This window comes from Chenopodium quinoa, unplaced genomic scaffold (assembly GCF_001683475.1).
Source record: "Chenopodium quinoa cultivar QQ74 unplaced genomic scaffold, ASM168347v1, whole genome shotgun sequence".
NCBI classification, from domain to species: Eukaryota; Viridiplantae; Streptophyta; class Magnoliopsida; order Caryophyllales; family Amaranthaceae; genus Chenopodium; species Chenopodium quinoa.
In genome coordinates, this window is record NW_018743555.1 from 1,310,465 (window position 1) to 1,325,364 (window position 14,900).

At 35.4% G+C, this 14,900-nt stretch overlaps 1 protein-coding gene across 1 annotated transcript; it reads right to left on the reverse strand.

The window, feature by feature from the left end:
- Positions 1-265: 265 nt before the first annotated feature.
- Positions 266-11,138, reverse strand: LOC110740297 (exocyst complex component EXO84C-like). The gene is made up of 7 exons (XM_021920778.1): positions 10,441-11,138; positions 9,158-9,252; positions 6,940-7,975; positions 3,670-4,194; positions 1,598-1,786; positions 1,027-1,163; positions 266-951 (listed from the first exon to the last, which is right to left on the reverse strand). Exons 1-7 carry the CDS (start codon positions 10,534-10,536, stop codon positions 696-698), a joined length of 2,334 nt encoding a protein of 777 aa, XP_021776470.1. The 5' UTR covers positions 10,537-11,138; the 3' UTR covers positions 266-695.
- Between the last annotated feature and the right edge of the window lie 3,762 nt (positions 11,139-14,900).

Here is a 14,900-nt window from a genome sequence, read left to right on the forward strand (position 1 = left end):
TCATTTTTGTCTGAGTGTCTCAAGCAAAACCAAAGTCATTATCGAGAAAGGTATTTTGAGTAGACCTATCAAACAGGTTGGATTGGGTTCGTGTCAAATTCAAACAGGGTGATTTCGAGTTTGGGTCCAGCAATGCTTGTCCTAATCTACCCCAAAGCCTTAGTTTTGGGGTTGCGATTTAAGCAACAGGGCAGGCTATCAGGCCATGAAAACAGACAAGTAACCTGGTTCCAAGTCTCTGATCTGGAAAAATTACAAGCTAAGGTGTAAAACAAATCTGCATTGAAGATTATTTATGATAACGCGCTTGTTGGTAATGTAAAATTGTTCAGTTGTGTCAGGTGTAAAGATCAAACCTCTGATTTTCGGTTCCATTTGACAGTGGTTGTAGGTGCAATGAATAAGCATTCCTCCAAGAATAAACCTGTTTCCCCTGGTTGAAACCATTCCTCTTTACTCGCAGAACATAAGTACACTTGCCAAATATACCTGATTTTAAATAACTTAGTACTCTCTGAGAAGATTACCGACTAATATTGACAACATGTTCTAACCTACTGAAAAACCCAAAAGGCATTACCCTATCTGGGCCTTATATGACCTCGGCTTCTTCCTCTAGACCTAAATCAGGCTTTCAAAAGCTACCAAAACCACCTTCATTCTCTACCAAGTATAAGTACAATTTCCAGCTGGTTTCAGGCCTCGTGATCAATAATATGTGAGGGGCTATCCAAATCTCCCGTTTCTGCAGAGGCAAAAGAATGGAAGGAATCTACAGTTGAAGTACAGGAAATAGAGTCCTCAGAATCTGACACGATATGTTGTTGATGTAGAAAGTCATGTTCTTGTTCTTCGTCTGGTTCTGATGCTTCTGACCCAGAGGCTCCAAGCAAAAGTTTATTAATGGCAGCCTTGGCAGCCTCAGAGAACCACTCATCCTCTGGAAGTGTGCTGAAAATAAAAAACGAATCATAAGAAAACAGCCATATATATTAATTTAAAACCCATCAGAAGTAAATGGGATACCTCTGCGGATCAATGCCTCTTGCAGAAAAGGTTTTGACTGCACGAGCAATGATTCCAGATGCTAGCTGTAGCACATGTCTTGATGAATAGCCAGCAAAGCGTGCAATTTCAACAGTGAAATGCATATCAAGAGTCAACTGCCATGATGAACGATCAAGAAACATTGTTCATTTGTTAGAGACAATTGTCAAAGGGAGGAAAGAATAACATTCACTCAAGTCATACACCACCTCAATTTTGATTTTGCACACCAAGCAGAATCAGATGAGAAGAAAAGGCATGCACTAATCTTCCAAAACACTCTTTGTTAATATGTCTGGGATCAGTCTTCAAATGAGGTAGGTTTACAATATGGTAAGTTAATAATGGACAGCAAATCTTAGGCAACTCACACACTAACTTATAGTGAGATTAACATGTTACTTGAATAATAACAAGTCACTCCTAGAGTTTATTAAACAGTGTTACTTGGTATCACAATGAGTTATTACAAGATGGTTGATTTTAACCAAAAAATTGACGCCTTTTTCCTTGAATACAGAAATACAAAAAACCATACATAATTAATTACCTGCTGCAAGCCAAATGGCTTTAATGGAACTGATTCATCCTCAAATACACCCCAAAATTCCTGTTCATCAGACAACCACATGACTATTGTTTCTGTCAGCCTTGCCAGTAGAACTTTCTGAAGTTTCTCTTTTCCAAGCAATACATCCCCAGCAACAGTAGCTAATTGTTGTAGCCTTGCAAATAAAGCCTGTAAAAATTTCAGGTCAGCTTCTTTTACAAATGAGATCTTGAGTAATACAATTTAGTCAGGCCACTGCTTATCTGTGAATGCCACGGTACACCGATACTGCAAGGAAACAGCTAGCAGTTGGAGTTTCCGTGTTTCAAAAATAATCACGGGATCCCTATAATGTATTAAATCTCTAATATATTTTCAAAGGTTTAAAAGTTCTAGAAAAAAAATAGTTTTGAATGCCAACTAAAGCACAATATTGACATAAGCATGTTAAATTGCTCTAGTTTAATAATCCTCAGTGATTTGGATCTATAATCACTAAAAGATGACTTCGTCACTATTGTCTCATTCAGAAAACCGAATCAATGGCACTATTTTCCAAGAAAGGCCAAATACGTAGTACATAGTCCTGAGCTCTTAAAAGCATACTCATCTTTTTCTAGCATCATGCTTGACCACAGAGCGGCATAAGATTGGCTGTCTATTAACAAGCCTAGCGCTGCTAATTATCTCTTACAAAATATTTGGCTACAGTAGAGCATTAACTGAAGGCTTATTATAAAAACTAGCCTCAGAAAGGCTTATGAAACTATTATTATCTGTCCTTTTTCATTTTACATGATGCTTGCTTTGGGTTTTATAGGATCTTTCTCAGCAGGACTGTGACTTGCCTTTCTCTAAGTCTAAGATATTTATGGGACGTTTGGTTGTGAAGCTCAATAAAAGGAGAGGAGAACTCTGTTGTTTTATTCTGTGAGCCATAGGCATTAGGTCTTCCTTGTTCATTCTCTACCTTCATTCCTCCTAAACTGGATCACCCCATATCAATTACTCTTGAATCCCCCCCTCCAGGATTCCACTTGGATATCCTATCTGAAATTGAGTCATCTGAGTATCTGACATTAATACCATCAACACAGTAGGTCAGAAATAGAACCACTTTTTTACCCGTAAGTAGTGATTTCTAACTCACCAGACACACAACAATAAAATTGAACAGTGGAAAAAAAAAAAGGTTGGCCAAGATCTAATCTAGCATAGATTGGCCAAAAAAGGTAGGCAGGAATCCTAACACCTAAAATAATCTCATCTATGGACAAGTCTCTCTCCTCAAAAGTACAATTCTGGAAAAAAATTGTGGTCGGATTTGTTAGTTGGTATCATGACCCGACTACCAACAGTCCAATACAAGGCCTTGTGGATAAAACCCGATAAAGCTGGCAGTGGATATGGAAAAAATTAGAACAGCATTTGTTAGTCAAGAAGGGGTAGGCTTAGGCCATCTCGCTTGCTGCCCTACTTATTGTCATCTCTGGGATCTTGATTCCTGATTATACTTTACGTCAAACTTAGTGAAATTTTAACTAAAAATATCTCTTTTTGCTGTTAGGGCCTGTTCACATTTACTGAACTGAGCTGAACTGAACTGATTAGAGCTGAACTGAACTGAACTTGATTGGAGCTGAACTGAATTGAGCTGAGCTGAAATGAATATTTTATGAGAGAGGGAAATTAAGAGCTGACCTGAACTGAACTGATTGGAGCTGAACTGAACTAATTAGAACTGAACTGAACTTGATTGGAGCTGAACTGAACTGAGCTGAAATGAATATTTTATGAGAGAGGGAAATTAAGAGCTGAACTGAACTGATTGGAGCTGAACTGAACTGAAATTAAGTAAATGTGGATGGGCCCTTAATGTAATACTATTCTCAAGTATACTGAACAGAAATCTCATCAAGGTCCAAAATGAGACGTGACTACTAGCACACAAACAGAGTGAATAGCATCATTAAACATAAAGTTTAAAATAAGTAACCAGAACGACGTAGAAATTAGAAAGACAAAGTAGCTAACTGTTTAACATAAAGCTAGAGCACCTAGAAGAGAATTACCTGGAATGGAAGTGAAGGAAGCGGAACTGATTCCCATTGTAAGTTCTCCCCTTCTTCATCAACATATATTCTGGCATCAAGTCGTGAATTACCCTCTCTAGAATATATGAAGTTCAAAACATATTGCCGGCAAAAATGATCCCTGAGCTTGTCTAGAGAATGCTGAAGTTGACGTCTCCAATCCTTGAACTCAACAGCATTACCTCCTATAGACGAGATGCTCTCATGGGATCCAATGCTTGGATCATGAGTCTCCATATTAATATTCCAAATTCTTGAAACTGCCATTGGTAGTAGCTCATCTGCAACACTGTTAGCAACCCCCAAAAGCGCAAGCTGTTGTGAATCTGTCTCAGCTTTGAAGGGAAGAGTCTCCTTCAGCTCTGTAATGCCATCATCCTCTGAAGGACTAGGTAAAGCTTTAGTTAGAAGGTCCACATAATTATCAAATAGTTGCACAATTCTACTTAAAAGATTTCCCCCAAACTGTAGAATGGCCAAGGGTGTCAGCTGGTCAACAATATCCTGCAGTTCCATAAAAAAGACATTAAGAACCCAGTAGGCAGAAGATATTTGAGCAACTTATATTAGATCATCTCATCTTAAAAAGGCTGGTGCTTTACCATATGGTGGAATGAAAAGGAAAAGGTGTAAATGAATCAAGTTCTCCAGATTAATCAACATAGATGTTGTGTCAAAAAAAAAAAAAAAAAAAAAAAAAAAAAAAAAAAAAAAACATTGATGTTTTATTTTTTTTTTATCCTCAAAGAAAATAAATGCTAACCTTCCCTCCCCAAAAAAAAAAAACAGAAAAAACAGAAGAGTACAGAGTAACTCATTTTCTAAGATATGTCCCAGTTGAGCAACTTTTGAAAGCCCCAGCTGCCCTAGCCCATAACGGCATTGAATAAGTGATTTTGCTCAAACCAAAAAAAATTCTACTAAAGCATTGCGCCACAAGTATCAAAAATATTTTCTATTAAAGCATTGCGCCACAAGTACCCACAACAGCTTCTTCTCCTTACCCTACCAAACCCCCTGAAACTAACCTGCATCTAATCCAAAACCTCTGAAGGACAAGATTCCTCATGCAATGCAAACAGCTCCTTCTAAGGTTACTTGCCAGTTGCCACTTCACACTGTAGAAATATATGTGAACAAGACTCACTATGCTCACACAGATATCAGGTGAAATAAAGTATTCCAGCCTAAACTTTTGGAGCATGTGATTAATACTTTTTCCACCAAAAGCCAATCTCCACACAAAAACCCTTGCCTTTAAAATAAAGTCTGAATACTGAGGGGGTCAATCCAAGACACTAAGAAAAGATTGACAAAAAAGTTACAATGAATCCTCAGTCAACACCCTAGCATTGTTCACTGCAGCTACTTGAAGATCAAGAATCTGAACTAAAGAAGAAAGCTCTCAATCTCCTCCAAAAAATTAAACAGCAAGCATTATCACACTATAAACCAAACATTGTGGATTCTAGATAGGAGGGAAAAAAACAATCTCCTCTCCAAACATCTTCCCAATAACGAATGTGACAACCATTTCAACAACAAGAACAAAGAAAGTATTTTGCAGCATTTTAGGAATGCAGGAGCACTCTAGATTTCCAACAAGAAAAAATGGAATCTAAACTATGTACAATATACATATCAATCTTAACACCTATTTCAAATCAGACTTCAGAGTTTTATTCTCCAGTCTAATTAACATCACTTCAGAAATTTTTCATATTGCCGGTTCCAATCTTCCTTTCTCACTTAATCCTAATCAGAGTATCAGAATATAAGTCTCCCGTCAAATTATCATAGCATTAGAAAGTCTTGATATTGCTTATTCCATTTATTTTCCTATATAGACTAGTTTTATATCCTCATAACAGCCTCATGAATTTGAGACGCTACTGTGAAAGGCTTAGCAGAATCATTACATAACATATTAACATCCAAAATTACAGTACTCCTATCATCATTATTATTTGCATTTTACCTTGTAATACAAAATTAAACATGATATGCGACATCTAAACAGTATTATAATTAAACACAATTATACAAAGGCCACAACAATAAAATACCCTCAATTTATCCAGTTTTTACTCAGCATGACAAAAGAATGTCAGAAATTACATGTAATTGCAACATTACTGATTGAAATGCATGGTCATTCAACATTTCTTCACTTCTAGAAACACAAGAGAAAAATCTTGTAGCTTGGGACAGTAAGAAATTTCTCCCTCTAGAAAAAAATTTCTCCCTCCAGAAAAGAGAGAGAGAGAGGAGACTTTAAATTTTCATCATATCATTATCAATCAGTGGTTCCTGCAGGCGCCGGTATGCTGTATTGTACAGTCGTTTTGCATGAAAGAACATAATATAGAAAAGTGAAGAACATATAACTATAATGAAAAGAACATACTATTAAAATGTAATGAACATATACCCTTCAGTGAAAAAAACATATTTACACCAAAAAAAGTGAAAATAACATATGTTCATGTTCTTTGATTATCTGTATAATGTGCTTTTATTTGTGACATAATGCTCATTGCTTATTGTTAAATGTTCTTTGAATTTTGTCTCCAAATTATAGTGGGTATATATAAATAATGTTCATTACATAATATTATCATGTTCTTTATTAATATTACATATGTTCTTTAGATTATAAAAAAAAAAAAACATAAAGCTGGATGTTCTTTACAAAACAACTATATGTTCTTTATAAAACAGTTGTATGTTATTTATAAAACATATACATATACATGTTCATTCCGCGTTTTTTGTCTGTGCCAAGCATGGTACAGTCGCCTGTACCTTAAAATTTTCATATCATTATCAACAACAACAAAGCCTTAGTCCCAAAATGATCTGGGGTTGGCAAACATGAATCGTCATAAGGAACCATACGATACAGAAAAAGGGACATAACAAGATAATCAGTTGAAATTTTCTGAAAAAAAGGTGTTCAAAGTGATAATCAGAAAGAGCATCCAATTAAAAATTAGGGGATTTTTAAAGTAAACTTTAAATTTTCATCAAACAAGAAAATTCTACTTAGGAAATGTACAATCAAACTTGGTTGTTTTCACGCAAAACAACCTCTTAGATGTAGCCTGTTTGCAAGTCTCTTCATATTCTTAAATTTCCCAATTTTCTTAACGGCTATTTTACCTAATATGTTAACTTTAAACAGCATGGTTCACGGAATGCATCAATATTAGATATTTTCTTCAGCAAAATTTCAGAAAACAAACTCACTTTGATAATAGAGATAAACTTCACTCCATTACTTATAAGAGCATTATCTGGTGAAGGTGCAAAAACTGACAAAGGAGATAAAAACCGAGGAGACAACAAAGGACTGTCATCATTATCTGAAATGTCTAGAAATACTCGTCTTGCTCTTCTAAAGTTCATCTCCAAAACTTCTTCCATATAAGGCCGCATTAGTACCATAAGTAACTTAGAGAGCTTGATTCCCTGTAATTCCAGGATTATACAATTGCTGAGACTAGCCTGCACACAAACACTAGCTGCACGCAGTGCAGTAATTGTCTCAGATGAAGGCCCATGCTCCTTAACAAACCGCACAAAAAATTCAATTTCCTCCTCTGCCCATTGAACTACTCTATTTGTGTATATAGGATCATCGCCAAATGTAGAATGTGATTCCTTCGCAGCTAATGAGATAAAAGAAAATATAATTTTTGACAATGTAGCTGGGTATGTTTCTGGATAAAGGGAACATGATGGAACAGAAGCTTCAACTCTGTTTCTGAGGCGAGAAGCGTATCTTTTGAGCAGTATCTGATGTGCTAGGGGTCCTTTTCCAAGTTTTAGCAAACCACATAAAGCCTGCTTCAGCTCAACGTCACCAAGTGAAGGCTGACTGCTGATTCCTACAAACTGATCCTCAAGAGTAGCCTTTCTTTTCAAGAAAGCAGATTTATAAAAGGATACGTTTGATGAAATATCTCCAGCACTTCTCAGGTCTGGTGAGCTTTTTTCCTCCATTTCTAAAACTTCCAAGGCATCCTGCAGTTTGTGCTCAGCTAAGAGGAAATCAATCTTTTCCAAAAATATTCTTTTTGCATCATAGGTGTCTTTACACAACACATCATCTTGCTCACAATTCTGCAATTCAGGTACGTTTTCTTGCTCACCAGCTTTGATGCACTCATCTAATTCACGAAATACGCCACTCTCCAGATCCTGTACCAAAATTCCTTGGGCAGAAATGTGCTTTCTCAGATCAGTCAATTCATGTTCCATTTCAACAACTTCTTCCGATAATCTGTGACATGATAGATTAACATATTAAAGCATGATCTTTAGGCATCCAATATTAATGGTACAAGTGTACAACGCGCCATCGAATGACATCTCTAAGAAAAATATGAAATCCAATAAATTATGAGCTTGAAGGCAAATTTAACTTCCTCGATTTCAACTTTGATAGCAGTCTCATTATCTTTATATATTTTAATTCACCCAAAGCTTTTCACTTCAAAGGCTTGTAAAACAAATTCAAATTACTCACTAACACATTTTCAATGTTGATGAGCCAGCTTTGGTCCACAAACATTTTTCTTCTGAAGTTAGGATGGGATTTTCAAAAGATGAACTTTCTTTCTCCAGACCTGAACTAGGTTTCAGGAGTTACAGTTTTCCCACTAAATAACATACATAAACGGAGATTCATAATAGAAAAAAGCAGTCCGTATCGTATCTAAGACCTTGATCACAAGACTAGTAGCCTAAGATTGCATTTGAGTTACTAATGGAAAGTAGTGTCTCACTTCCAAGGCATGTGCCTTCATCTCTTGCATGATGCATCCAGTGCAAATTATGAGACCTTATTGCCAGTTTTGCCACAACACACTTTATGTCTCCTTCAGAGCATTGTATGTCATACACTAAACCTGATCAGGAGCTAATTAACAATTTAGTTAGACCTTACTCACTTAACATGCCAAAAGTAAGTTGCCTCCATGCAAAGACATTTAATCCAAGATTAAAAATTGTTTAATCAATCACATTGGCATCACTAAACCTACCATATTGTTAGCACAACTTTTACAGTTATATTAGCTTCAACCTAGAATCGCTATACATGAGAGACAATTTAATGCAAGTAACATGGGAACATGTTTTGAGAGAAAGGGAGGTCATTAAACTTGCTGAAAAATACAACTAAATATGTAGGCAATTTCTTTTCAACACAGTTCTATTTTTGAATATCTAGCCTATCATTTACAGAAACAGAGATTTCTTACAATTTTGTATGGGACAAGTGTTAGAACCTAAAACAATTCAGCTGCCCAAGCCCTCAACATGTATTCTAACCACCAACCGATAAAAAAATGCATGAAGGTCTGTGCTGTCAAATATGAAATTCTATATTTAAAGAGAACTTTGAATCAACAAGTGAATACTGGCTACAATAAAGAAAAATCAAAAGGTGGTTCTATGATACCTCAGGAAAGCCAAGTACTTTGCCCTTGTATTTCCACATAAATTCTCCACTGAATCCTTCAGATCCAACAGCTCACAGCACAATCTTCTGATTCCCTTAAGTAATTCATGTGCAACACGTGTGAGAGTAAGAAAGCAGCAAGATACATAAAAGGCCGAGAGGAACATAATAAAACCACAAAAGCTCAGTGACAGATAATAACAATTAGCGAAAAATGGATAAACCAGATACCCGTAGCTCTAAAAAGAAAACAATGCATATAATATAATGACGAATATGAGACTTAAATTATTCCTTAGCATCATTTTCTAAGATAGGTTAATATCAACACTGCAGAGCTTTAGAGGAACTTGAAATTTCCTTCACTGAACAACAATCATCTTTCAATTGAGCTCATACACAAACTTTGGTTCTCTGTTTTCTTATCCTCCATATGGAATTTTTTTTATTTATTTGAGGGGGGGGGGGTCATCTAAAAACAGTCCCAACTCCCAAGTATAATCATGTTGCTAATGCTCGGTCTTTTCAGGTCTGTAATGCACAGGAACATAACAGTCATCTTATCAATCCTGCTGAATTCAGCTCCACAACTTTAAACATAGCTATGATAAGTCGATAACCAAAGGTAAATTCATGCAATCATGCCCAAACAGTCTCACCACCCGGCCATGGACGAGCCATTTTTAGCCTATACATAGAAAATTTTGGGCAACTTACATCAAAGGAGTTCCAAACAAACACAATGTCACTTTTTTAACTAATATAATATATAATTAAACTCTTTTCTATTCAATTTTAATTTCATTTTTTAAGGCAAGTTTGATTTAACTTACCATATTTGAACTTATTTTGTTTAAACAAAATGTTCTATACTAAATTATCTTATTTTTGTGTGAAATTGTCTTAAAATAACATATTTCATTTGAACTAATTCTCTAAAATATATAAAACATAATAAGTTGAACAAAACCGAACCTTGAGCCTAAACATGAGACTCATTTTTCCTTTTCTACTCATTCATAGCTAAATCAACAACTAGAGAATACCAAGTAAAATTATACACGCTTAATCGAAAATATATCAAATAAAACAGCAAAATAAGAAAAATCCAAAACCCGGATCAAATCTCGAACATCATTTACCCTCGTGGCTCACTAAATACACGGTACACTCGGGTGTATAATAATGCCACTAAATAAAAAAATAAAAAAAATAAAAAAAAAAACCCAAGAAGATGATTAAAAAGCAAAACCCTAAAATGTAAGAAAAGAAAGAGAGAATACCTTTTCAGTGTTAGATTGAAAGAGAGAGTTGATCTTCGATTGTGGGATTATGCCTTCATGGTATGAAAAATCTTCATCTTCGTCACTGCTGTCCATTGCAGAAAACCAACTTTTGAATCGAAACTTCTGGATTAATTTGCGATGAATTATGACAAAATTTTCAACTCAAGTATAAAAGCTCACTTCGGGTTACCTACTAAGAAAAACCAGTGACCAGAAACTGTGTTTTTTTATTTTTTATTTTTTTTTTCAGAAGCAGAAATTGTGTGTTTGAAAGCTGAATAATGAGAAAATACTCGTTAATATGCGATATTAACGAGCAGTTTTAAGATGGGGTTATCAAGGTCATTTCAGTAAGGGTATAGTCCGTCTTCTCTTCACTAATGACGTGTCCGTGAAAAGAAATTCCCGTTTTGCAAAATCCCCGTTCTATTAGTTGCTGATAGTACTGGGACTTTGAGGCGGAGTTGGTGACGAGAACCAGTAGTCCACCCAAAATCCCAAATTGGTTCCTTCTGGAGTTGAATTCGAAATCAACTAGCACTGTCATGTCGAATTCATGTGCGGTTCGACTGCGGTGGTGAATTGAAGTTCTTTCACGGGGTTAAGATTGGTTCAATTGAAGGTTACGGGTTGAACTGTTGAAGTCGGGAAGTTCAGCTAACTGCACTACTGGTATGTGGTCTGATCTTTAGTATGAGGTTAGAACCATCAAACTATGAGCTTAGAAGTGTCATAAATATTTTTACAATTCTAATTTCGACAGCGATGGTCAATTGTAGTTGGTAGCTGATTTAAGATTTACACATTCAATTCAAAAGAGTTTTAATTTAGGATTTACTGGGAATATACCACCATCATTATTATGAACTACAAATCAAAATCCTCTTATTTTGAGTCATAAACACCAAATTAATTACCCCAACAATATGGAATAAGGCTCCAACCTTGAATTTTGTCTCACCGACACCCACTCCCTCACATTTGCTGGAGATTGAAGAACTAGAGCTCAAGACAAAAATAACGGTTTTTGGCAAATGATGAGGATGGCAAAATGAAAGTCAAAACGGGATCCAAAAATAAGGTTAACCATTGACTAACGTCAGAGTTAAGTGCCAACACACCACCAATGAGAGAAAATATTAAAATAATACAGCAAAGCTCTTATATTTGCGATTTTGCCACTATATTAACATTCAATGTCAATATCACATATTAACCAGGCAAAGCTCCTGAGTAATTGCTCATATTAGTACGGAAAAGTCTTGTTTATTTGGCCTTATTTTTTTTTTGGGAAATTCCCATCGGTACACCTGTGGTTTTGACTTTTCCCATTAATACACTCCAAAATTTTTGTCTTTTCATCGGTACATCCATGGTTTGGTCTTTTTCCCAACCGTGACTAACACCATTAAAAAGTATTTCTTTAAGTTAAAATAATTAAGGAAAAGATTATAATACCCCTTTTAAACATCTAATGTCTCGATTTGCGTGTCGAAAATTGTTCGGTTTAAAGTTTTGGGAGTCCTAGTCGTTAAGGATACAAATTAACCTCGAAATTAGCAAAAAAAATAACGCAAATGTCTCATATGCGTGTCAAAAAATATCTCGATTTGCGTGTCATTACTTTTTTGTGATAATAATTGTTCGGTTAAGGTTTTAGGAGTCATTTTGACCCTTTATGGATCTAAATCGAACTCGAAATTGTCAAAAAATTAACAAAAATATCTCATTTTGCACGTCATGATATTTCTTTTTTGTTTTGTCATGAGACGCAAAACGAGACATTTTCGTTAATTTTTTGACAATTTCGAGTTTGATTTAGATCCTTAGAGGATCAAAATGACCCCCAAAACATTAACCGAACAATTACTGTCACAAAAAAATAATAGCACGCAAACCGAGACTTTTTTAACACGCACATGAGACATTTGCGTTATTTTTTTTTTTTGCTAATTTCGAGGTTTGGATCCTTAAGGACTAACATGACTTCCAAAACTTTAACCGAACAATTTTTGATACGCAAATCGAGACATTAGATATTTAAAAGAGGTATTATAGTCTTTTTCTTAATTATTTTAACTTAATGAAATACTTTTTAACGGTGTTAGTCACGGTTGGGAAAAAGACTAAACCATGGGTGTACCGATGGGAAGACAAAAATTTTGGAGTGTATCAATGGGAAAAGTCAAAACCACGGGTGTACCAATGGGAATTTCCCTTTTTTTTCAAGGATCTTGCTATCGAGTGTCGGGCGTTAGATAAGCAATATTACTACCTCTGATCCAAATACTCGCAACTATTTCCTTTTTGGGTCGGTTCACATTACTTGCAACTTTTCCATTTCTTTTCTTTTTTAGTGAATTTTTGGGTGGTAATTGACCAACGTTCTTTACTCTTTTTTAAACAACCTTATTAAATTACAAATCTGATTTCATTATATTAAACCCCAAGCTTAATTAATTAAACCCTCATCCCCTTTAATTTTCTCTCTCCTCCTCCAACTCCGTTTTCATGGTGGCTTTGTGGTGTTAAGAGCAACGAGGTTCGTCGGTAATAATGAAGAGAATGAGTTTTCTCTCTCCTCTCCTTCCTAGTGGCTTAAGATCGGCGGGGATAGGCGGCACTGTGGTTTAAGATCGGTGGCCTCGTGGGTTTCAAATCGGTTGGTTGGGGTTGGTGGTTTCGGTGTTGCTTGTTTTGGTGTGCTAGGTTGGTGGTTTCGGAGTCGGTGGGTTCGGGGGTCGTGAGTTTATAGGATCGGTGGGTTTCTGGGGGTCGGTGGTTTGGTGGTCGTGGCTGGTGGGTAGGTTATTTGGTGGTCGTTGGGTTTCTGGGTCGGTGGTTTGATGGTCGTGGCTAGGTTAGTCGTGGCTGGGATTGGTGGTGGTGGGTTTCTTTTTTAAAATTGGGTTGAATTTTTTTTTATTTTTTTTATTTTTATTACTTGATTAATACTTAAGTGTATACCCTTATCTTTCAATAAGCATGCTTAGGAAATTTTGCCTCGGCCTCCGCAAACCCCCCCCCCCCCAAAGTTGCAACTAAATTGGACCGGAGGTAGTATATTTGTTGAAATTTTATCAAGTTAGTAATGCATGATAAAATTACACGTCGTTCGGTGCAATTAATGTTAGTTTTATTCTAATATTCCACTTTTAATTCTCTTATATAATGCCCCGGGAGCGCTAGCTAGTTAGCTTTTGCCTTTTTTCTAAACTAAAATTAGTTTTACTAATTTTTTTAGTCACTCCGTCACACAATACAAAGCTTATATTGTATGGGCTTTTTTAATTAAGGTCAAATGCGGTCCCTAAATTAACGTATTTGTAGCATAGAAACTATAGACCCTTACCAGGTACAGGCCCTCGTCCAATACCTTAATAAAAAAATAATATTTGCAAATTAAAAAAAGATAAAATAAAATGGGGGGGGGGGTAAAATGAAAATGCGTTGGGTAAAAAAAAGGAGGAGAGAAAAGTTACTTTCCCCCTTTACTAGCTGCTCTTCCCGCAAAAAAACAATCAGCGCCAATGTAGCTCAAGGTTCATAGAGGGGAATTTGGCTTGAACTTCCACATTAAGAGGCGAATTTGGCTATAACTTCCACCTTAATATGGAAATCCACCTTAATCAAGTAAGAACCTTGTTGTATTTTGGCAATGATGTAAATTATTGAAAAGTTAGGGTTGGTTAGTTAATTAAGTAATCTGTTATGTTGTTATGGTGTTTTACAGGGACAATTGTAAATGAAAATAGGTGAAGGTTCTTGTGGAAATGATGACGACCATCAATTTGAAGTGTTAGACTTGGATCCGGTTGAAGCGGATGTATGTATGAAAGAGATGTATTTATTAGTAATTGGATTTTTTTAATGGTTATTTATTTGATTAAGTATAAAATTTGTGGTTATTGTTGGATTTAATTTGATTTAGTAAAGATATGATTATTAATTATAATTGGATATGTATACCTGGACTTAAGATTTGAGTACTAATTAAGTTTTTGTTTTTTTGTTAAGATTTAGTATACCTAAAATTATATGCTTTTGTTCTCTTGATTTTTGTTAGATACTAGGGGGCTAGAGCGCGCTACGCGCGCTTTATGTTTGTAAATCGTGTTTGTTTGTCTCGTTTAGAAATGAGGCAATGTTGGGGGTTTTATAAATCTGATATCTATGTATGTTATGATTTATAGATAAAATGCAAAGTGTTTAGTTGTGGATTGTAATGTAAGGAAGTATTTATTATTAGGAAAAAAAGCTAGTATAAGTATAGGTAATATTATACTTTTGATTTTATACATTTCTATTTTTGTTGGACATCATAAACTAAGTGATTTATATACATCATATGCCATATATGATGTGTTAGAATAGCATTGATGTAAAAGTTTTTCAACTTTTAAGGTCTATAAAGAAGCATTTTATGTGTTGTTGATTGGAGATAAGAATGCTAAGCA